Source organism: Rhincodon typus, chromosome 44, assembly GCF_021869965.1.
Source record: "Rhincodon typus isolate 14 chromosome 44, sRhiTyp1.1, whole genome shotgun sequence".
Taxonomy (NCBI): domain Eukaryota; kingdom Metazoa; phylum Chordata; class Chondrichthyes; order Orectolobiformes; family Rhincodontidae; genus Rhincodon; species Rhincodon typus.
In genome coordinates this window covers 2225168-2249207 of record NC_063375.1, presented here as the reverse complement: position 1 = coordinate 2249207, position 24040 = coordinate 2225168, and the positions used below count along the sequence as shown (strand labels likewise).

At 47.8% G+C, this 24040-nt stretch overlaps 1 protein-coding gene across 1 annotated transcript; it reads right to left on the bottom strand.

Moving 5' to 3' along the window:
- Positions 1–1972: 1972 nt before the first annotated feature.
- Positions 1973–4678, bottom strand: LOC109924410 (collagen alpha-1(VIII) chain-like). Its single transcript, XM_020524410.2, has 4 exons — positions 4562–4678; positions 4386–4451; positions 3558–3636; positions 1973–2639 (listed from the first exon to the last, which is right to left on the bottom strand). The coding sequence occupies exons 1-4, from the start codon at positions 4577–4579 to the stop codon at positions 2236–2238; spliced, it is 567 nt and encodes a 188-aa protein (XP_020379999.1). The 5' UTR covers positions 4580–4678; the 3' UTR covers positions 1973–2235.
- Positions 4679–24040: the final 19362 nt, after the last annotated feature.

Sequence of the window (24040 nt, the reverse complement as noted above, 5' to 3'; positions counted from 1 at the left end):
AATTTAGCATGGCCAATCCACCCTAACCCACACATCTTTGGGCTGTGGGAGGAAAGCAGAGCACCCAGAGGGGGAGATATGGGGAGAATGTGCAAACTCCACACAGTCAGTCGCCCAAGGGTGGTAATTGAACCTGTGTCCCTGGCGCTGTGAGGCAGCAGTGCTAACCACTGAGCCACCGTGCCACCCTCAATAGAGCAAATATAGTTAATTTAACATCTCTTCCATTTTTAATGGCTGCAGATCATGAAGCTGCGATAGGAAATGACCATTCGTGATGTATTACATAGCATACCTTGTCATGCAGATGCAGTATTAAATATTGATCAGTGGAAACAGAACAGAGATTTTCCTCCCACCTATCCCCTCCTCCCACCTCAAGCCCCACCCCCATCTCCTACCTACTAACCTCATCCTGCCCCCTTGACCTGTCCGTCCTCCCTGAACTGACCTATCTCCTCCCTAACTCCCCACTTACACTCACCTTTACTGGCTCCATCCCTGCCTCCTTGGCCTGTGTGTCTCCTCTCCACCTACCTTCTCCTCTATTCATCTTCTATCCGCCTACCCCTCTCTCCCTATTTATTTCAGAACCCCCTTCCCCTCCCCCATTTCTGATGAAGGGTCTTGGCCCGAAACGTCCTCTGATGCTGCTTGGCCTGCTGTGTTCATCCAGCTCTGCACCTTGTTGTCTCGGATTCTCCAGCATCTGCAGTTCCTACTATCTCTGATTCAATTTAGACCCGAAACGTCAGCTTTCCTGCTCCTCTGATGCTGCTTGGCCTGCTGTGTTCATCCAGCTCTACACCTTGTTGTGTCAGAGATTTTCTTTGTCATTTTGGCCAAGTTACTGAACTTCCTTACACATACAAAGGCACCCAACTTGGAATAGTAGCTGCCAATGTGCTCCATGACCATCCATTCAATCTAACGCAAAACAAAGTAAACACTTCTTGCACTGTTTATGTCCTTTTGGAGAATTTGGCACAGAAAATAACCTGAGCAATTTTTAAAGAGCAGGAACATACATGTTAAAAAGAACAGTTTATGGGATGCTACTATATTGAAACACTTAGTTAGTAATGGGTACTGTATCTATTACTTGATTAAGTTTTCCAATCCTTATGTTATTCTAAACTCCCATTTCTTTTGTTTGTGTTTTATCTGTAGTGTCTAAATAAATTGTGTTTTGCTTAATGTCGAGTGTTTTGAGCTCCGAAACACGCAATTCACATCCAACTTTAAAATAAGGAAAAGTTTGGATCTAGGCTACTTTTTAAAAATATTTGGAGGGGTCTGTTCTGGTCCTTGACAACGTAAAACAGAGATGAGTCAAATTGATCCTCTCACAGAGTTGTGAGCCTTTGGGTCTCTCATCCCGAAAAGGTACAGGAAGCAGGCTCCTTGGCTATTTTAAAGGAGGAGATAGATAGATTATTGCGGAGTGAGGTGTTGTCGGGTTACTGGATCGGGCAGGAATGCAGTTTGTTGCTGCTACAATCAGAACAGCCTTCATTGTTTTATTTTCCTTTATTCATTTATGTGATGATGGTGTCGCTGCCTGGGCCAGCATTCATTGCCCATCCCTAATTGCCCAGAGGGCAGTTCAGAGTCAACCACATTGCTGTGGGTCTGGAGTCACATGTAGACCAGACCAGGTAAGGATGTCAGTTTCCTTCCCTAAAGGACATTAGGGAACCAGATGGGTTTTTCCTGACAATCAACAATGGTCATCATTAGACTCAAGTTCCAGATCTTTATTGGATTCAAATTCCACCACCTGCTGTGGTGGGATTCCAACCCAGGTCCCCAGAACATTAGCTGAGCCTCTGGATTAACAGTCCAGTGATAATACCACTAGGTCTTCACTCCCGAGGGAATGAATGACCTCCTCCTGACTTGACCACACGCGTGTCTTGCAGCATGTAACACCAGCTCAGATTCTGCTGTGAAAAAGAAACTCACAGATGGGTGCAATGCAGTTTCCTTTATTTGTGAAGCAGAGTAAAATGCAAATTAAAATTCTTAGTCCCACTTCATTACCGTTTGTACACACAGAGCCTGCACTCTGCCACCACAGAGAGCCAACCAGACCTGTTCAGCGAGGGAGAGAGTGAAGCCCAGATGCCAGGAGGGGATTGTCACAGTGAAGAGAGGAACCAGAACAAGGGTGCTGGAGTATCAAGGTGGGGAGAGAGTGCGGGCATTACACCTTGAGGGTGAGGCGGGAGTGGATTAATCGGAGACCCGGTATCCGTTAAAGGTCAGGGAGGCTTGCTGTCTCAGCACAGTCCCTTTCTCGAGCTGTATGCACACGGTGTCCCCCTTAGCGAGGAGAATGAGGTCAGTGCGCTCGCCAGACTGCGTGCTACCCTGCGAGAGGTCACTGTAGATGGAGCTAACCTTGACGTTGTTCCTCATGAGAGCAACGGACGTCTCCACTCCCCGGGCCGGCAGCGAGGTGTAGACGAAGGAGTAGACACCGGCAATGGGGCAGGTGAAGATCCCAGTGGTGCTGTTGTAGCCCTCCTCTCTGTTCAGAGAGACCTGGTCGAATGCGAAGACAACATTGGGTGTGTTTATGCTGTTGCCCTCCGAGTAGGAGACAGAGAAGAGGGCGGCATGATGGTCATGAGCTTCTGTAAGAGGGAGAGGGGAAGAGACCATGTGAGCTCCTAAATATCAATTGTTAGAGGCCTGCAGCACAGAAAAAGGCCCTTCATCCCATCGAGTCAATGCTGGTCAATTACAACCACCTAACTATTCTAATCCTATTTCCCAGCACTCACACCTGTGTGCCTTAGCATCACAAGTGCATGCCTAAATACTTCTTTAATTTTTTTTATATAGAATCCCCACAGTGTGGAAACAGGCCATTCACCCCAACAAGTCCACACCGCCGCTCCGGGGAGTGGTGGGGGAGGGGGAAGGGAGCTCAGAAATAAATAGAGAGAGGGGTGGGGCTGGGGAAGGTAGGTGGGATGGTGATAGGTGAGTGCAGGTAGGGAGTGGTGGGGATTGGTCAGTGAGGTGGGAGGAGTGGATAGGTAGGAGAGAAGATGGACAGGTTGTGTCAGGTCAAGGAGGCAGGGATGAGAGGGAGGGTTGGACATGGGATGAGGCCGGGGGTGGGAAGATTTTGAAACTGGTAAAATCCACTTTAAGGCCATAGGGCCGTAGCTCCTGAGGCAGAATATGAAGTGCTATGGGTCCCTCCCATCTTATTGATCACTGCCTACCTGCACTCACCTATCACCATCCCACCTACCTTCCCCAGTCCCACTCCTCCTCTCTATTTATTTCTGAGCTTCCTTCTCCCTCCCCCATTTCTGAAGAAGGGTCCCGACCCGAAACATCAGCTTTCCTGCTCCTCAGATGCTGCCTGGCCTGCTGTGTTCCTCCAGCTCCCACACTGTGTTATCTCAGACTCCAGCATCCCTAAAATAGCTTGTTCACCGACTTTGATGTTCAATGGAACAATCTACGGTCTAGGCAACAATTTGTCGTTCAACCAGATTACACTTTATTCTCTCGAAACGATGCATTCTCCAACTCACCATCATGTTCATGACTTTCCAGGACAGCTAGTCTATCCTCCAGAGCATGCACGTCCAAAGCCAATCCAGCGTCCAACGCCTACAGCAAGAGAAAAAGAGCAAAAAACGTGCAGAAAATATTTTCCAACATTCAGGTTGGAACCAGGTGGGGGATTAGATGCAGAGTAAAGCTCCCCCTCCACTGTTCCCCATCAAACACTCCCAGGACAGGGACAGCATGGGTTTAGATACAGAGTAAAGCTCCCTCTACACTGTCCCCATCAAACACTCCCAGGGACAGGGGGTTAGATACAGGGTAAAGCTCTCTCTACACTGTCCCCCATCAAACACTCCCAGAACAGGGGGTTAGATACAGAGTAAAGCTTCCTCTACACTGTCCCCCATCAAACACTCTCAGGGTCAGGGGGTTAGATACAGAGTAAAGCTCTCTCTACAGTGTCCCCCATCAAATACCCGTAGGACAGGACAGTATGGAGTTAGAGAGTAAAGCTCCCTCTACACTGTCCACTCCCATCAAACACCCCCAGGACATGAACAGCATGGGGTGAGATACAGAGTAAAGCTCCCTCTACACTGTCCCCCCGATCAAACACCCCCAGGACAGGGACAGCACGGAGTTAGATTCAGAGTAGAGCTCTCCCTCCACTGTCCCCCCATCAAACACTCTCAGGATAGGGACAGCACGGGGTTAGACACTGGCTAAAGCTGATTCTACAGGGTGAAGATCCTTTTCTGCTATGTGTCTGCTTGTGTTTGCCGGGCGATTAGGTGGTGGGGGTGGGGGTGTTAATATGTGCCTTTTCACTCAGCCTGCTTTGTTAAGATTACCTTGACGTGGGCCCATGCTGTCGAGGACATGCGGACTTGAATGATGCTGATGATCAGCAGGATCCCCTGCGGGAAAGAAGAGAGAAATCAGAATGGGACACAAAACTTCACCCGCGGGAAGGTCCGGTTGACTATTTCGAGGAACTGAATCCTCACTCTGTGAATGGGGAACTCACTTTCCCACAGGTTAGCATGTTGCTGGCTGAGAATCCCTCGCCTCAGCTTCTCCTTCTCTCTGCACGTCTGAGTCCCTGTCTCGATTCTCTCTCTCTGCTTCAGACGCCGTCTGAGCCTTTTTGTGCAAGTTTGAAGGGGGAGGAGTCTCAAAATTTGCTGGCTCATGCTTTCTGTAATCCGATCCTACCCCATCATCATCGTCCAATCTTCCCCAGGCTGGTCCCAGTGCCAAAAACACTGAGTTCTTATTTCCAAAGCTAATATCTAATTACCGAAACAATGAAGTCTGCTCAATGGCCCCAGCAACGACACACAAGGAGCTCAATACCATTCAGGACAAAGCAGCCCATTTGTTTGGAACCACATCCACAAACTCCCTCACCACCGGAGCTAGTCACAGCAGTGTGTACTATCGACAAGACTGCACTGCGGAAAACCTTGAATATCCAGCTTCGGAAGCCCTCTGGAGTAATTCCACAGATTCGCTGACCTCTGGAAAAAGAAATTCTCTCCTAGTCTCTGAGATAAGTGAGAACTGCAGATGCTGGAGTCAGAGATAACGCAGTGTGGGAGCTGGAGGAATGCAGCAGGCCAGGCAGCATCAGAGGGAGCAGGAAAGCTGATGTTTCGGTTCAGGACCCTTCTTTTCTGACCTGAAACATCAACTTTCCTGCTACTCTGATGCTACCTGGCCCTGCTGTGTTCCTCCAGCTCCCACACTGCGCTATCTCTGTTATTTTGATTCATCCCTATTCTAAGATTATTCCCTCTGCTCCTCAACTTTCCAACAAATGGAAACAACTTTTCCACAAATGGAAACAACTTTCCATGTCTACTCTGTCAAATGTCCTCAGAGTTTGGGGCGTTTTAATCAGATTACCGCTCTTTCTGAACTTCACTGAGGTACAGACACAACCTACTCAACCTCTCACCGAATTCAGACCCTCCATGCCTGGGAGGAGATAGTAGGAACTGCAGATGCTGGAGAATCTGAGATAACAAGGTATAGAGCTGGATGAACACAGCAGGCCAAGCAGCATCAGAGGAGCAGGAAGGCTGATGTTTCAGGCCTGGGATTAGGCTCATGCCTTCCCTGGGACTGCCTCTAATGCCAGTGTGTGTTTCCTCAGATAATGTGCTCAAAACTGTCCAGAGTTTCTCAGTTGGGGTCTGACTGGTGCCTTGAATAGATTTTATAAGTCTCCCTATATCTAGAGGCTTGGAGACCGCTTCGTGGAGCACCTATGCTCAGTTCGCGACAAACGACTGCACCTCCCAGTCACGAACCACTTCAACTCCCCCTTCCACTCCTTGGACGACACATCCATCCTGGGCCTCCTCCAGTGTCACAACAATGTCGCCCGAAAACTGGAGAACCTCATATTCCGCCTTAGAAGCCTATAACGCAATGGTCTCAATGTGGACTTTATGAGCTTCAAAATCTCCCCACCCCCGACCTCATCCCAAGGCCAGCTTCCCCTGCCTCATCCTCACCTCATTGACCTGTCCGTCTTCTCTCCCACCTATCAGCTCGTCCCACCTCACTGACCGACCCCTACCCCGACTTCTGACCTACACTCACCTCAACTAGCTTCATCCCCGCCTCCTTGACCTGTCCGTCTTCTCTCCCACCTACCTGCTCCTCTATCTACCTGCTATCACCGACTCCCCCTCCCTCTATTTATTTCAGAGCCCCCTACCCCTCCCCCATTTCTGAAGAAGGGTCCCCGCCCGAAACGTCAACTTTCCTGCTCCTCTGATGCTGCCTGGCCTGCTGTGTTCCTCCAGCTCCACACTGTGTTATCTCAGACTCCAGCATCAGCAGTTCTTATTATCTCCCTACGTCTATAATGCATTCTTTCAAAACAAAGTCCAACATCCCATTTGCTTTTCCTGTTACCCAATGAACATCAATGCTAGATTTTGTTTTGTGACTCATACAAGAAGATGCCCAGATCCCTCTGCCACGTAACTTTCTGCAGTCTTTCATTGTTTAAATAAAATTTGGACCCTGTATTCCTCCTGCCAAGATGGGTAACCACAGGTTCTCACAAGTTATATTCCATCTGCCTACTTTTTCTTTTTTGCCCAGGCACTGAACCTGTCTCAATCCTTCTGCAAACTCTTCGTGTCTCTCCTGCTGCTTCTCTTATGTTTGCATTACACGGGGTGTGCGCCGCTGTACATTCCTAGATTTGTAGATCATAGAATCCCCACAGTCAAACCAACAAGGCCACACTGCCCCTTCGAAGAGCATCCCATTCGCCCAGCTTCCCACATCTAACTCACACTAACCCACACATCCCTGGGCACTATGGGACAATTTAGTACAGCTAATCCACCCTAACCCGCACATCCCTGGGCAGTACGGGACAATTTAGCTCCGCCAATCCACCCTAACCTGCACACCTTTGGACTGTGGGAGGAAACCCACACAGACAGAGGGGCAGAATGTACAGAGGCAAAGCATTCCTCTCCAACATCAGCAATTAAGGACAGGAGCCAAGTGCTTGCCCCTCAAGCCTAATCCACCATTCAGTTAGAATCGAAGGGCTGGAACCAAGATTCAAATCCATGTTTTTAGCCAGCCTCAGATAACTCATGAGTCCCCACTTCGCCCAGACCCCCTGTCGTAAAAGTATTATGGGACACGGAGCGCTAACACTGACTGTTATCTCAGACAAAAAATTATTTCCACTCTCTCTGTCCAAAATGGGGGACCTGGTTTGTTATTAATCATGTTCCCTATTTCTGGCATGAGTTTTATTAAATATCAGCAGCTCAGTGCAATCATCCCCCAAAGTTTTTCACTCCAGTGTATACCCCACGTAGTAATTTTCACCCTTTGAGACCCAGTTGCATTCTGGTGACGCTCTGTTGCACTCCTCGACAACCAGGATATCTTTCATAAAGTTTGGGTTACAGTTCGGAAAAGGTCCTTTGACCTATTGCATCTGCACTGCCGAAGATGACAATAAGTGGCCAACTTTTCCATGCTAAACCTACAGCATTCGCACATCCAAGCACTTTTTAAAGTGTGTGATGTTTCCCAACTAACTACAGCCATGGAGTCATTGAGCTGTACAGCACGGAAACAGACCCTTCGGCCCAACTAGTCCATGCTGATATCCCAAATTAATCCAGTCCCATTTGGCCCCTATCCCTCTGAACCCTTCCTATCCATGTACCCATCCAGATGCCTTTTGAATGTTGTCTTTGTACCAGCCTGCACCACTTTCTCTGGCAGCTCATTCCATATACGCACCACCCTCTGCATCAAACAGTTCCCTGTTAAATCTCTTGAAAGGTGTCTCCTGTTTGTGTTACACTGTCCCTGCAATATGCTTCCACCATTGCCTTTATTAAAAAAAAACCTCCCCAGCAACACGCAGAAACATTCCAGCGAGGATATTTGGACACATTCCAGTTTCACCGAAACCCATCCGACTTGTACCAGAAATGGTACTGAAACTAAAGCCCTCCAGCCTCTGCTTTCCCTTAAGGCACATGCTTATTTGGCCCGTCAAGCGTCTAGACTCGCACAACAAGTAATCTGGAGATTATGACCCTAGCAGGTTTTCTCTTTCGCCAACGACTTAAATTTTCAAAAATTCCGATCCCCCCTTTCGTTTATGACTCGTCGTTGGTCCTGACATAACAGCATCACCACAACCGGCTGTTCGTCCTCCAACTTCGGAATGCCCCACTGATGCTCTTAAGACATCCCGACCCTGGCATGGGTTGGGTTGTGGTGCGTGGAGGCAACTGAGCATCTCCCTTGTTGCCACAGAAGCCCCTATCCCTCACAGTCGAGTTTTCTGTGACTGAAACTCTCCCCAGTCTTTTTCCTCCCCTCCCGCGAAACGGTCAAACACGGTGGAAAGTTGATTTTTTTTTTCCTGCCTGGAGGTCCGTGACTAGTGGTGTTCTACAGGGATCCGCGCTGGGACCTCCACCATTTGTTGTACATGCCTTCGATGAAAATGGAGATGGGTGGGTTAGTAAGTTTGCAGACGATAAAAGGATCAGGGGAGTTGTGGATAGTGTAGAAGGTTATCAAATGATGCAACAGGATATAGATCAGCTGCAGGTATAGGCAGAGAAATGGCAGATGAAGTTTAACCCGGGAAAGCTTTGGGAGATCAAATGTTAAGGAAAAGTATACAGGTAATGGCAGGACCCTGGACAACATTGATGCACAGAGGGATCTTGGGGTTCACGTCCATAGCTCCCTGAAAGTGACCATGCAAGTCGATAGGGTGGTAAAGAAGGTCTATGGCATGCTTGCCTTTATTGGTGGAGCATTGAGAACAAGCCTCAGGATGTCATGTTGCACTTTATAAGACTTTGGTTAGGCCGCACTTAGAGTATTGCGTTTAATTCTGGTCACCACTTTACAGGAAGGGTGTGGAGGCTTTGGAGAGGGTGCAGAAGAGGTTTACCATGATGCTGCTGGGATTAGAGGGCGTGAGCTATAAGGAGAGGCTAGAAAAACTTGAGTTGTTTTCTCTGTAGTGTGGGAGGCTGAGGGAAGACTTGATGGAAGTTTATAAAATTACGAGATGCATGGTTGACGGTCAGAATCTTTTTTCCTCAGAGTTGGAATGTTTAATACTAAGTTTAATACTAAGTATTAGTTTAATACTAATTCAAGATGAGAGGGGGAAATTTCAAAGGAGATGCGAGGGGCAAGTTTCTTACACAGAGAGACGTAGGAGCCTGGAATGCACTGCTGGGGTTTACTGGTGGAGCCACATATGGCAAGGGCCTATAAGGGACTTTTAAATCAGCATAGGAATATGAAAAGAACAGAGGGATAGGGACCAAGGGCAGGCAGAAGGGATTAGTTTCATTTGGCATCATGTTTGGCACAACATTGTGGGTGGAAGGGCCAGTTACTGTGCTGTACGTTTCAATGTTCTATGGTGCAACAAACTGCGTGCTTTCCCCTGACTGGCCATCCCTCCAAAAATATCAAACGTGGTGTATCTTTTTGAGGCTGTAATAGCAGCAGAAAGGCCTTGCACTGCCTGTCCACCCATGTTAGCCTTCCTGATGGGCATGCAATAGCCGCATAGCCCTGACTTGTGGTGTCATCATCCATACTGTGCTTAGCTAAGCACGCTGTCTGCAACATTCACAGCCTCCTGGACATTTAACTTCCTGCGCGTTGCAGGAGGAGCGTTCCACAGGGCCGAGCTGCCCTGCCGTTGTGAACCTTAGCAGCTGCAAACAAGAAACGAGGAACAAATGACTCAATCTGATGCACTGCTCACCATTTCATATTTGTCCCTCTCCCTCTGTATATCTCTCTCTTTCCTAACAAGCTACAAACCACAAAAACAAGAACTGTCTCTCCCAGGCATTAATCACTCAGTCTCCAGACCTGGTTCCAAAGCGGCCAATCCACTTGCCCTACATCAGTTCCTGAATCAGGATACCACCTCTTGAGCAGAGCCTCTGGATGCAGTTTGAATGCACCCCAGGTTACCTCTGCTCCTCTGCTGCTTCCAGAACTGAATCATGCATGCCCTGCGCATCAGAAATGCGCATCCCCAGAACATTATCTGGGTCTCTGGATTAACAGTCCAGTGATAACACCACTAGGCCACCACTGGCCAAGGAGGGGTCTGGGTAAAAAGAAACCGTGGAAGAAAGAAATTAGGTTGCAATGACATTGTATTTGATGCTGAGTCTTAGAGGGTACAGGGTTCCCGAGCGGACAATGAGATGTTACTCTTTGAACACTGCAGAGGGCCTGCTACAGAAACGTCGGCCAGGGAACCCGTTGGAGCGTGGCATGCAATTAGAGCTCGGAATTGTTTCTGAGGACACAGCGTAGATGTCCTGCAAAACAGTCAACAAGCCATTTTCCCCAGTACAGAGGAGACCGCATTGTGAACAGTGAATACAGCGAAGTGAAGTGCAGGGCTCCAAACGTGTCTTTTCAGGTGAAGCAGCATTTCTCCTATACTTTGTTTCGGAAGTGGCAAGGAGTGACACTGCTGTACAGCACGTGTGGAGACAAAGCGGCCCCTTTTTATTGAGGAGGCCCTCCATCCTGTTTTGTGGCATTATCACTTGGGACAAATTACGACCAGATCCATCAGCTAAAGCCCTGACATCCTACACAGGTTGGCAACCATCAACAGCAAAGAATTGTACTCCAGTACAAATTTAGGGGGGGTCAGTGGCTAGCGCCAGGGACCCAGGTTCAATTCCACCCTGGGGCGACTGTCTGTGTGGAGTTTGCACATTCTCCCCGTGTCTGCGTGGGTTTCCTCCGGGTGCTCTGGTTTCCTCCCACAGCCCAAAGCTGTACAGGTTAGGGTGGATTGGCCGAGCTAAATTGTCCCATAGTGCCCAGGGATGTGTAGATTTGGTGGGTTACAGGGGGTGGGTCTGAGAGCGATGCTCTGAGGGTCGGTATGGACTTGTTGGGCCTGTTTCCACAATGTCGGGATTCTAGGAGAGGACTAAAGGGCCTGTTGCCGTGTAACATGCTTGGGAAGAGGGCCTGAGTGGGGCCTGGCCTCCTCCTGTTCTCGTGCAACAGGAGAGGGGCTGAATGGCCTACCCTTCTTCCTCAGATCAGGAATAGCGCCAGTTTTATTTTTTGTTGGGCTTGTCTGTTCCTCATGGAAAATGCTGCACAGCAGTGTTACCCAGACACCGTCGTGGTACAGCTTGAGCTCTATGTCAGGAGCCTTGGGACAGGGTCGACCCTTCCTCTGGAGCAGGGGAAATCCGTGGGAAGCCTTTCTCAGTGTGTGGGAAGGCAATGAGACAATCCTGTTCGCTGCTTAAGGAGTGTTGAGTTGACAATAGACAGTAATTGTACTCTGTGTGTGTGAAATAAACCACTCAGGCCTGTAACTCCATGGTCCGTGCACAACCTTACAATAGGGCAAAAAAAACATTCGATTGTCTCCTGGGTGTGTGGGAAATGTTACTGTGCACTTGAGAAAGAGAGCCATTTCTCAAGCCCCAGTGCTCCCTGGGTCACCACAGAAATTCATAATTAGGTCAAAGGATGCAGAGAATCAAAGAGCACCTGGAATCAGGTGAACAGACAAAGCTGGCCTGGTTCCTGTACTTGACAAGATACACTCCTTATTACAAATACTCTGCTGTTGGAAACTCACCCTGCCTCCCTGTCTGTCTAATCTCGCTCCCTAACTCTGCCAGCCGTTACACACTTCCCGATCTCTGTGACCACACCGATACACTACAACTCTCTCTTTCTCGGCACCCTCTCACAGGCTCTTGACCCCTTCGTATCCCTATAACCTCCTCCTTTCCATACATTCCTCCCTACCTCTCTAATGCCATCCATACCCTAAAACACTTCCTGAGTCTGTAGCCTCCTCCAACCCTAATATCAATCCCTACTCCTATAGCCTTCTCCACCTACACACTCTATACTTTCTCTATAACTTCCTCTTGCCCCTATTCCCCTCACTACTTTTGTCACCTTGTCTAGTCCACACACATATACAAAGTCTTATGGCTCCTCCAGCCCCTATAACCCTCTCACCTACTCAAACCTCTGCACCCCTTTTCTCTTCTCTTTTGCCTTCTCCAGCCCCTAAACATCTCTGTCATTTCCTCCAACTTCGGCACCCTCTCTCTTTCTGTCACTTCCTCAATCCCCAATATTCCGTCTTATCTCTATCGCCTCCTCCAGCCCCGACATTCCTCCCTATCTCTGTAAAGCCCTCCAGTCCCTACATCTGGCCCCGTCTCTCCCACCTCCTCCATCCCTTGAAGACCTCCCTTTCTCTGCAACCTCCCTCAGCTCCTACACCCCCAAACTATCTCTATAACCATCTCAAGCCATCCATTTCACAATTCCTCTGTAAACAACTCCCTCTGTTTTACATTACCTCCAACATCTGTAACTGTCCCTATATTGTTCACCTCTTCCAACACCAATATCTCTGCCTAGCCCTGTCACATCCTCTGGGCCCTATGTACTTTCCTATCTATGACAGTTCCTCCAACACCGACACGGTTCCCTGTCTCTGTAACCTCCTCGAGCCCCGACACATGCAGCTTTGTCTGTAAACTCATCCAGCCTTTACACCCCGCCCCTGACTTTTCCAAAAATCTCTCCATATCTCTGCCAAATCCTCCAAACCTTACACCCTCTGTATCTCTGTCGTCTCCTCCATCCTCTAAAGCACTCTCTAACCGTCTCGAGTACATAAAACACTCCCTATCTGTGGAAACTTCTCCCACCACTGAACCCAGCCCTCTCCTTTTCTCTGAAGTTTCCACCAGCCTCTACAATTTTCCCTCCCTCTGACACCTCTTCCATTTATTATCTCAGTCACCTCTACCTCCATGAACCCCAACATCCCTCTGTCACCTCCTCTGGCTCAAAGATCTCTCCCTACCTCCGTCATCTCCCACACCTCGTTTCTTGATCTCAGCCCAGGCCCCTACAACTTTCTCAATTTCTACAACCTCTTCCATCCCCTACTCCACCCACCCCCCCATTATGTTAGTGGTTTCCAGCCTCTACACACTTCCATATCTCTTGAACTTCCTCCAATCCCTGCCCCTTTCTCTATTGCTGTAGCCTCTCGCAGCCTCGACGTCCTCCAATCCATAACCCTTTATCTCTGTAGCCTCTCGCGGCCTCGGCGTCCCTCCATATCGCTAGAACTTCCTGCAATGCCAAAATGTCTCACCATGTGTGTAACATCCTCCCCTAGAAGCAACACCCTCCTACTTCTCCATCACCAACTCCAGCCCGCTATCCTCCTCAGAACTTCAATGACTTCCTAGACAGCCCGGACACTTATAACTGCAATGTCCCATGGGCCCTGAAATACTCCCAATCTCTATTATTTCCTCCCACCTCTATATCAACTCCTTTGTCTGGACCCTCCTCCTACTCCTACAGCCCTCACTATCGCTGTAAACCAGTCCAGTCTCTACACACCTCCCTATCTTTCAAATCTCTTTCAGTTGCTGCTTCCTCCCCATAGAAGTCACAGATTCATCGAGCTGTACAGAACAGAAACAGACCCTACGCCATCCAGATATCCTAAATTAGTCTAGTCATTTGCCAGCATTTGGCCTATATCCCGCTAAAAACCTTTCTATTCATCTACCCAACCAGCTGCCTTTTAAATGTTGTCATTGTACCAACCTCCACCTCTTCCTCTAGCAACTCGTATCCATACATGCACCACTCTCTGCATTGAAAAGTTGGCCCTCAGGTCCCTTTGCCCTCTCACCTCAAACCTATGCCATCCAGTTTTGGACTCCCCCTACCCTGGGGAAAAGGCTCTTCACCCTACCTGTGCCCCTCACAATTTCATAAACCTCTACAAGGTCACCCCCTCTGGGGGAAAATAGCCCCAGCCTATCCAGCCCCTTCCTGCTGCTCAAACCCTCCAACCCCTAGCACCATCTCCAAACTGGCGATGCCTACACAGTAGGTAATGTTTGGGCTCCAGGCCAGCCTCATCTTTCTCTCTGTCTCTCATTTTTTTTTTTCCCCTTCGTCTTCTAACATCACAGGGGAAGCCAATGCAACATCGGCTGTGCCTGGAGCAGGGGACTTCTGAAGGCAGCTTGTCTTAAGTGCAGCCTCTTGGAGTCCCTACAGTGTGGGAATAGGCCCTTCGACCCAACACGTCCTCACTGATCCTCAGAGCATCCCACCCAGACCCGTCCCCCTATAACCCACCTAATATACACATCCCTGGGCACTATGGGGCAGTTTATCATGGCCAATCCACCCTACTCTGCACGTCTTTGGACTGTGGGAGGAAACCCGAACACCCGAAGGAAACCCACACAGATATGGGAAGAATGTGCAAACTCCACACAGACAGTCACCCAAGGGTGGAATCGAACCCGAGTCCCTGGTGCTGTGAGGCAGCAGTGCTAACCACTGAGCCACCATACCACCTGTGCAGGGCCGTCATTGCTATACGTGGAGCAAGGACCCTTTATGGTCCGGGACACCTTGCCCTGAAACTGTGTTTGAAGATGCCTCGCACAAAAGCTGAACTCTATTCCGTAATTTCCGTTTTTTATTCTTTTCGTTGGCCAAGACGGTGCTGGATTGTGGCACCGAAATACTTTTCGCTGAGTATTTCTAGATGTAGTTGACAGTCAATAATTCGCACTTGCCTCAGATTTTCCTCCAACGCCTACTTCCCTCACGATTTATTTTCCCTCCACTAGCTGCCACGTCCCTCCCAATCTGTCACCTCCTCCAGACACTAAAACCCTCCCAAAATCTGTAACCTCCAGCAGCTCCTACGGCCCTCCCTATCTCAGTAACCCCGTTCCAAAACATCCCCTTGGTCTTTAGACTTCTCCAGCCTCGACAAACCTCCCAATTTCTGTACACTCCACCACACCATCCACTTCAGCCTATCTTGATAAATTCCTTCTGCTCCTATTTTCCAACTTATCTCTGTAACCTCTCCATCCCCTAAACCCCTCCCTATCTCTGTAACCTCTTCCAGCCCCTAAACTTCCCCCTACCTCTATAACCTCCTACAGACTCACACCCCTCCCTATTTCTGTAACCTCTTCCAGCCACTAAACCTCCCCCTACCTCTATAACCTCCTCCAGAATCACAACCGTCCCTATCTCTGTAACCTCTTCCAGCCCCTAAACCTCCCTCTACCTCTATAACCTCCTCCAGACACACACCCCTCCCTATCTCTGAACCTCTTCCAGTCCCTAAACCTCTCCCTATCCCTATAACCTCTTCCAGAATCACACCCCTCCCTATCTCTGTAACCTCTTCCAGCCCCTAAACCTCCCCCTATCTCTATAACCTCCTCCAAAATCACACCCCTCCCTATCTCTGTAACCTCCTCCAATCCATATCTTCCTCCCCATCTCTATAAAGTTCTCTAAATCCCTACACCCTTCCCTATCTCTCTAACCTCCTCCGTTACCCACACCCATACCTATCCCTCTGACCTCCTCCAGCACCTGCACAATTCCTATTTCTGGAAACTCCTCCAGCCCCTCATACCCCTACCTCTGTCACCTCCTCCAGGCCTGCACACCTGCCACTTACTGATAGCTCTTCCAGCCACTGCACTCCTCGTTATCTTTGTCACTTGCACCACTGCTAGCAAACATTCCTGTATCTTTAAACTCCTCCGACCTCTATATCCCTCCATCTCCCTGAGCCTGTACACACTTATCTGTCTTTGAACCCTCCTCCTGCCCCACACCGGCCCCCATCTCTCTAATATGCTTCAGCCCCTACTGCCAGCCCTATCTCTGGGAGTTCAACAAGTATCTACAACCCTCTCTATCTCCCTGTATGGTGATTGATTATATTTAAGGCAGAGATAATTGGTTCTTGATTGTTAAAGGGATCAAACATTGTGGGGAGAAGGTGGGAGAATGGGATTGAGAAACCTATCAGCCATGATTGAATGACAGACCAGACCCAATGGGCCAAATGGCCTAATTTCTGCTCCTATGTCTTTCACTTTCACCTTCGCCGGCCGCAATAACTCTCTCCCTATCTTTGTAACGTGCTACACTCCCTAAACACCTCCCTGCTATTTTGTGACTCAGCCCCAGTCCCTACACGCATTCCTATCTCCCAAAAACCTACTCCATGACAAATTTTATCTTCAAGCATGCTATAATAGAATCAAAATACTGCTTGCTGTCATGCACATTTCACAATCAGTTATTAATTGAAGCTGGTACAATTTGCAGAAATGATTGGTAAACTACCTTGACTGGTAGGCCGAAGTGCCTGTACTGTGCTGTATTGTTCTATGTTCTATGTTCTATCTAAACGGAGATATTAATGTTAGTTTTCCTGATATTTAGGAAGGATGAGAATAAAGATGAATGGGACATGGATAACAACATTACTTTGACATTTTGCCAATGCTTTTATTGTTTGATCTTACTTGTTAGCTTCGATGTGTCTTCCATGTGTTGGATCTCTGCAATGTAAGATTTTGACATTTTGCCTGTGTGCACAAAAGTTGAGCCTCCTAAGAGTTTAGGTTGGCTGGTAGTGAGACAATGGCTCCTTAACTTACGGACACTGGGAAGACCATCCTAGTACGCGAACTGGATTATATCTACAGAGACACCAAAAAGACTGATTTCTTGGCTGCGCTGGAATTGACACTAAAGAACAATGGACTCAAGGGAAAAATACAACAGACCATCTGACAGACGATAGTCCCAACACTGAACAAAAAAGGAAAGTGGAACACATTCAACACAGAAGAGACAAAAGCCCTGGAAAGACTCAAGAAAGACTGAAACATTGTAATTTTAAAGTGGGCAAAGGGCGCATGACAGTAATACTTAATAGAGCTCAATACATCGAGAAAGCTAATGCACTGCTAGCAGATACTGACACCTACCAACAGATGGCGATAGACCCAACATCACATTGAGCGAACCGGATTACAACAAGCCTGAAGAAATTACACAACTCAGGAGACATTAGCAAGACAGACTACCAAAACAAAATAAAGCCAGAGGGATCCAACACACCCCGATTCTACGGACTTCCTTAGGTACACAAACCGGGGGTCCCCCACAGACCCATTGTCTCACTGTCAGCTACACCAAGATATAGACTTGCCAAAGAACTACAACAGAAATTGAAATACTTAGTTGACAACACTACCCACTCCATCCACTCATCCCAAGAATTCCTCAACATCATCAAGGGCACCAGAATAGAAGAGGGCGAGATAATGATATCCTTTGATGTAACAGCACTATTTACATCCATAAACATGGACCTAGACAAAGAAACAATTGCCACACTACTGGATGAATCAAGTAAGCAGATAACCCAGGGCACCAACAACATCAATAAGGACGCCACCATGAAACTACTAGATCTGTGCCTCACAACCCACTTCACCTTCAGCGACAGCATATACAAACAAATCAATGGATCACCAATGGGATTCCCAATATCAGGACTGATTGCAGAAGCAGGAATGCAAAGGTTAGAATGGACAGTCCTCCCCATTATACAACCCAAACTCTGGGTCCGATATGTCGATGACACCTTTGTGGTTATTAAACGCACAAAACTAGATGAAACCCACTGACACATAAAGAACATCCTCACCAGGATAAAATTCACAAAAGAAGAAGAGAACAACAACAAACTACCCTTCCTGGGCATAATGGTAGAATGCAAAAACAGTGGGGAACTCCAGACTAGCATATATAGAAAGACCACACGTATAGGCCACATACTTAATTACACCAGCAACCACCCCAACGCCCACAAACAGAGCTGCATTAGGGCACTATTTAATTGAGCCACAACACACTGCAGCAACCCGGAACTACACAAAGCAGAACAGGAGAACCTACACAGAGTCTTCAAAAGACATGGATACCCGAAAAGCACAATCTGCCATTACGTCCAAGACAGACCACAACAGGAAGACACAACACGACCAGACTCACTAATCACCCTACCGTACATCAGGGACATATCAGAGATGACCACAAGAGTACTCAGACCCCTAGGTATCAGAGTAGCCCTCAAACGGACAACCACCCTGCGACAGCTACTGACAAACATAAAGGATCCCATACCCAAAACTAACAAAAGCAGTGTAATATACAAAATACCATGTAAGAATGATGAGAAGCACTACAAATGGAAGAAAAATGACAATACAGACACACGAATACCAACTAGCCACCAAGAGACACGACCAATTCTCATTTGTTTCACTACACACGGACAACGAGGGACATGAATTCGACTTGGGACAACACATCGATAATCGCACAAGCCAAACAGAGACATGCCAGGGAATTGCTGGAAGTATTCCAGCCAGAACTCCATCAACAAACGCATTGAATTAGACCCTGTGTACAAACCACTGAGAAACAGAACCAGAAGTGGTACCAACTACCCCAGCAAACCGAGACATATAAATAACAAGCGGGACAGAACACCAATGCTTCACCGATGTTACCTAGCAGGGTGATGAAACGTTTGCAACCAAACCCACCAGCTAGGCGAGTATATCTATAACCCAATCTACAACTCGAGCTCCACATCTTCTCCAAAACTTTAGACACCGTTATGGACCATCTCAAATCCCCTCAAAATATTCAGAAGATAGTCTAGGCCTGAACTCTTTCTCATTTTAAAGGTAAATGTAAGCTGTTGCGTTTCCAGATATAATTCGATTGGTCAAACTACTGGATTTAAAACACACTTTATTCATCAACTATAGTTAGAATATGACAAAAGAAAGAAGGAGCTGCAATAACTTAACAGAATAATAGGTATGCTAACTGTCCTAATTAACTGTTCCAATATAGTAACATTCCATAAACATACCCCTTGGGTAAAAGGCAATCTCAGAAATCAGATTATCTCACATGCAACTCCAGGAGCCCAGGATGATAAAGAAATCAAGAGTAAAATTCCGAGGGAGAGTAGCAGGAGAGACTTACTGCAGCTTCCAACCCTCTAAGAACTGAAGCAAGAACTGAAAAACTAAACTGAAAATCCTGGTTCTGTGAGAGTTTGATCACATCCATTCAAGCTGCTTCTATCGTCCAATTTTAAAAAAAAATCCAAGGCCTCACGAGCTGGGGAGGCAACAGCCTAGTGGTATTATGGCTAGACTGTTAATCCAGAGTCCCAGGAAATGTGCTGCAGACCAGGGTTCAAATCCTGCCATGGCAGGTAGTGTAATTTCAATTCAATAAAATATCTGGAATTAAGAGTCTAATGACGACAATGAATCCATTGTCAATTGTCAGGAAAAACCCATCTGGTTCACTAATGTCCCTTAGGGAAGGAAACTGCCATCCTTACCTGGTCTGGCCTACATGTCACTCCAGACCCACAACAACATGGTTGACTCTGAACTGCCCTCTGGCCAATTAGGGATGGGCAATAAATGCTGCCTAGCCAGCGAAGCCCTTATCCCATGAATGAATTTAAAAAATGCTGCTTACTCTTGTGGAGCTGGCACATTGTTTGGCACCTCTGCCATTATACATCCCTTCAAAAGAAAGGACAAAATATACCGACACGGTGGCACAGTGGTTAGCACTGCTGCCTCACAGCGCCAGGGACCTGGGTTCGATTCCAGCCTCGGGCGACTGGCTGTGTGGAGTTTGCACATTCTCCCCGTGTCTGCGTGGGTTTGCTCCGGTTTCCTCCCACAGTCCAAAGATGTGCAGGTTAGGTGGATTGGCCATGCTAAATTGCCAGTAGTGTTCAGGGAGGTAGAGGGTGTATATTAGGTGGGTCATAGGGGGATGGATGTGGGTGGGATGCTCTGAGGTTCGGTGTGGACTTGTTGGGCCGAAGGGCCTGTTTCCACACTGTAGGGATTCTAATTCTAATTCTAAAGCCACAGTGTTGTTGGACCTCACCCCTTAAAGAAAATGAACCATCTATAAACAACTTGCTGCTCACCTGAGGCTTAATGGCTCCTAGATTAAACTTGCCACGAGTCCTCACTGTATCATGACAAAGCAAAGCCATGGCAAATTTAATACTTACTTTTACAATTCAGAAAATAAAAGTGATCGCTGACATGCACAAGCACTGTATAAGAACTGGTTTCCTTAAGGCTGTGTAAAGCAGCCCAGCTGGAGACTTTTTCAGTCTTCAATTCGCTTAAAGCCATATCTAACAATGTGGTGTGCACCAGAAATTCCTCAGTGCCTACAAGAGTTAGGATGTTATTTTACACTTGTATAAGCTGTTGGTGAGGCTGTACTTGGAGTATTGTGTACAGTTTTGGTCACCCTGTTATAGGAAAGACATAGTTAAACCGGAAAGGGCACAAAAAAAATTTACGAGGATGTTTCCATGACTAGTAGGCCTGAGTTTTAGGGAGAGGTTGGCCATGATAGGACTTTATTCCTTGGAATGTAGGAGAATGAGGAGGGACCTTAGTGAGGTGTATAAAATCATGAGGGACATAGAGAGAATGAATGCATATCATCTTTTTCCCAGGGTTTAAGGTGAGAGGGGAAAGATTTAAGATGGACCCTTGGGGCAATTTCTTCATGCAGAGGTGGTGGGTGTTTGGAATGGGCTGCCAGAGAAAGTGGTTGGGGCAGGTACAATAGCAACATTTAAAAAATACATTTGGATAGGTACATGGATGGGAAGGGTTTAGAGGGAAATGGGCCCAATGCAGGCAATTGGAACTAGCTGAGTAGGCACCATGGTCAGCATGGACCAGTTTAGGCCGAAGGGCCTGTTTCCATGCTGCATCACTGTACGAAATGTCAAATGCCAAAGTTACAGATTAGTTCTGGATGGGCAATGAGGTCTTACATCTTGCGGCCTATTCCTGGTTTGAGAAGGGGATATTTTGTTTCCTTGAGGTCATTTCCTTCCTCTTTCTCTCTCTGTATGACTTCACTTTCTACACTTCCTCACCTCTCCAGATATGAACATGGTGGTATCATTGATCAATGAAGTAATCTTATTTGTCGATATATTTGAGTAAATGAATATTTAAAGTATATTTTTCAACACTTCACTGAATTTATTTTGGGCACAGCAAGAATTGCATTGTAAGTGCAGGAGCTCAGGAGATGCATCATGAAGCCCAATTCTCTTGCAAGCCTTCTGAGAATTACACTGATGGCCCAATTTCTATATCCACACCCAAAGAGAATAAACCATTAACGTTGACTGCAAGAGGACGAAATTGGCTGAGCTAGCGAATGGTAAAATTCCACAGTTCGATAAGCACGGAGCTGAAAAAGCACAACTTAAAAAGACAGAATCCGAGGAGAAGGGAAGTCAATGTTTTGGGCTGAAACCCTTCATCAGGCCTGGGGAGTGGGAGGGGAGCCCAGGACTAAATAGAGGGAGGGGGGAGTGGGGCGGGGGGAGGGTAGGTGGGGATGGAGATAGGTGGATGCAGATTATTGTGGTTGGTCAGCGGGAAGGGTGGAGGGGACAGATGAGTCGGAAGATGGACAGGTCGGGGGTTGGAGAGATTTTGAAGCTGAAATCAATATTCAGGCCATTGGGCTATAAGCTCCCAAAGTGAAATATGAGGTGTTGTTCCTCCAAGTTACGTTTGATCTCACTCTGACGGTGGAGGAGGCCAAGGATGGGCATGTCGCCAAGGAAGTGTGGGGGTGGCGGCATTAAAGTGAATGGCAGCTGGAAGGTCGGGTTGATTGATGCTCTGCGAGCCTGGTCTCCCGCGTCTGCGTTCAGTCTCCCCGAGATACAGGAGGCCACATTGGGAGAAGCGGACACAGTGGAATGAGGTTGGAGGAAGTGCAGTTGAATCTCTGATGAAGGGTCTAGGCCCAAAACGTCAGCCTTCCTGCTCCTACGATGCTGCTTGGCCTGCTGTATTCATCCAGCTCTACACCTTGTTAGCTCAGATTTTCCAGCATCTGCAGTTCCTACTATCTCTGATGCAGTTGAATCTCTGCTGGATTTGGAAGGATTGTTTGAGGCTATGGGCAGAGGGGAGAGGGGATAGGTGTAGGGGCAGGTGTAGCATCTCCTGCGGTTGCAGGGAAAGGTCCCTGGGCGTGGTGGAGATGTTGGTGGGGCGTGTGCAGCCAATGAGGGAGTTGTGGTCCCTATGGAGAGCAGACAGGGGTGGGGAGGGGAAATATCTTTTTTGGTGGGTGGGGTCCGATGTTAGGAAATACCAGAAGATGATGCCTTCGACTCTGCATCTCTGTGCCTCTGGATTCCTCCTCACTGTTCGAACAGGACTGGACAGGGTAGGTGCTGGGAGGGTGGCTCCCGATGGCGGCTGTATCCAGAACAAGGGGTCACAGGCATGAGGATTCGGGGTAGGCCATTTAGGGAGGAGATGAAGAGACATTTCTTCACCCAAAGCATCGTGAGCCTGTGGAATTCATTACCAAAGGGCACCAAAATGTTGAACGCATTCAAGAGGCGACTAGACATGGTACTGGGGGAGCAAATGGGATTAAAGTTTATGAGAAGAAAGGCTGCTGAGTTGGATGATCAGCCATGATCGCGAAAAATGGCAGAGCGGATGCAAAGGGCAGAATGGCCTCCTCCTGCTCCTATCTCCTATGTTTTCAATGTTTCTATGCCTTGAGTTTGGAGTCTCCTGTGGGCTCTGCTGGTCACTAGAATGTTTCTGAAGGCGAAACATCGAATAACAGACTTAAACCAAATGGGACGCGCAGGGTTAGAATATTGTGGAGGACTTCGACTGCCAAACACACTGGAGAATAAAAAACGTTGTTAATGTTGCTGAAGGCGAAAACATCAAATAACAGAATTAAATCCAATGGGGCGCACGGGGTTAGAATATCGTGGAGGAATTTGACTGTTAATAACGCAGGGGATTAATAAATGTCGTTTGTGTGTTTACAAAACCAAGGTACGTTCTTCAGCCGTTAACATAAAATACCAGGCGATGTTTTTTAAACTAATCAGCAGAGTCACTAATTCCCAGGAACACAGTCATCGTTTTGTCAGTGCAATGTATACTGTCCATCTTATGGTAACAAATGGCCAAAAAATCAAACATCAATCAAAGGTAAAAGCAAAGGCGAACCAGACAGAATAGTCAGTGGCTGGATAAAGCAGCACAGCGCGGATATTACAGATGGCAGCGGAGTTTGGAAAATAAAACAGTTCCACGCGAACAGTCAGAATGTGTCCCAATACCAGATCAAGGGTAAGGACGAAAATATTTACCTTTGGTATGGCCATCATGACATATTGAGATAGGCCGCACTTTTTGTTAAACTGGATAACGAAGTGCTAACTGTGATAAGTGTGAGGAAGGGAAATAACCCGTCAAATTGTACTTTACAATGAAGGAAAGTTTACTCGCTGGTTTTTGAAAACTTAATGTGATTTTTCAAACTTCGGGTAAGATGATGCAGGAGGAGTGAGGGCTTTCTGAGCCCCCGTTCTGTCTGCTCTGTCTGTTCCCGTTTTGTTTCTCACTTTTATTTCACTGCCACCTAGCTCCTGTTGAAGCACTGAACCATGGTGGTCAGTGATAGGACCCAGTGCAGACTAATGGCGGTCAGTGATAGGGCCCAGTGCGGACTAATGGCGATCAGTGACAGGGCCCAGTGCGGACTAATGGCGGTCAGTGATAGGGCCCAGTGCAGACTAATGGTGGTCAGTGATAGGGCCCAGTGCGGACTAATGGCGGTCAGTGACAGGGCCCACTGCGGGCTAATAGCGGTCAGTGATAGGGCCCAGTGCGGCTTAATGGCGGTCAGTGATAGGACCCAGAGCGGACTAATGGCGGTCAGTGATAGGGCCCAGTGCAGGCTAATGGCAGTCAGTGAGTGGGCCCAGAGTGGACTAATGCTGGTCAGTGATAGGGCCCAGTGCGGACTAATGGTGGTCAGTGATAGGACCCAGTGCGGGCTAATGGCGGTCAGCGATAGGGCTCAGTGCAGGCTAATGGCGGTCAGTGATAGGGCCCAGCACGGACTAATGGCGGTCAGTGATAGGGCCCAG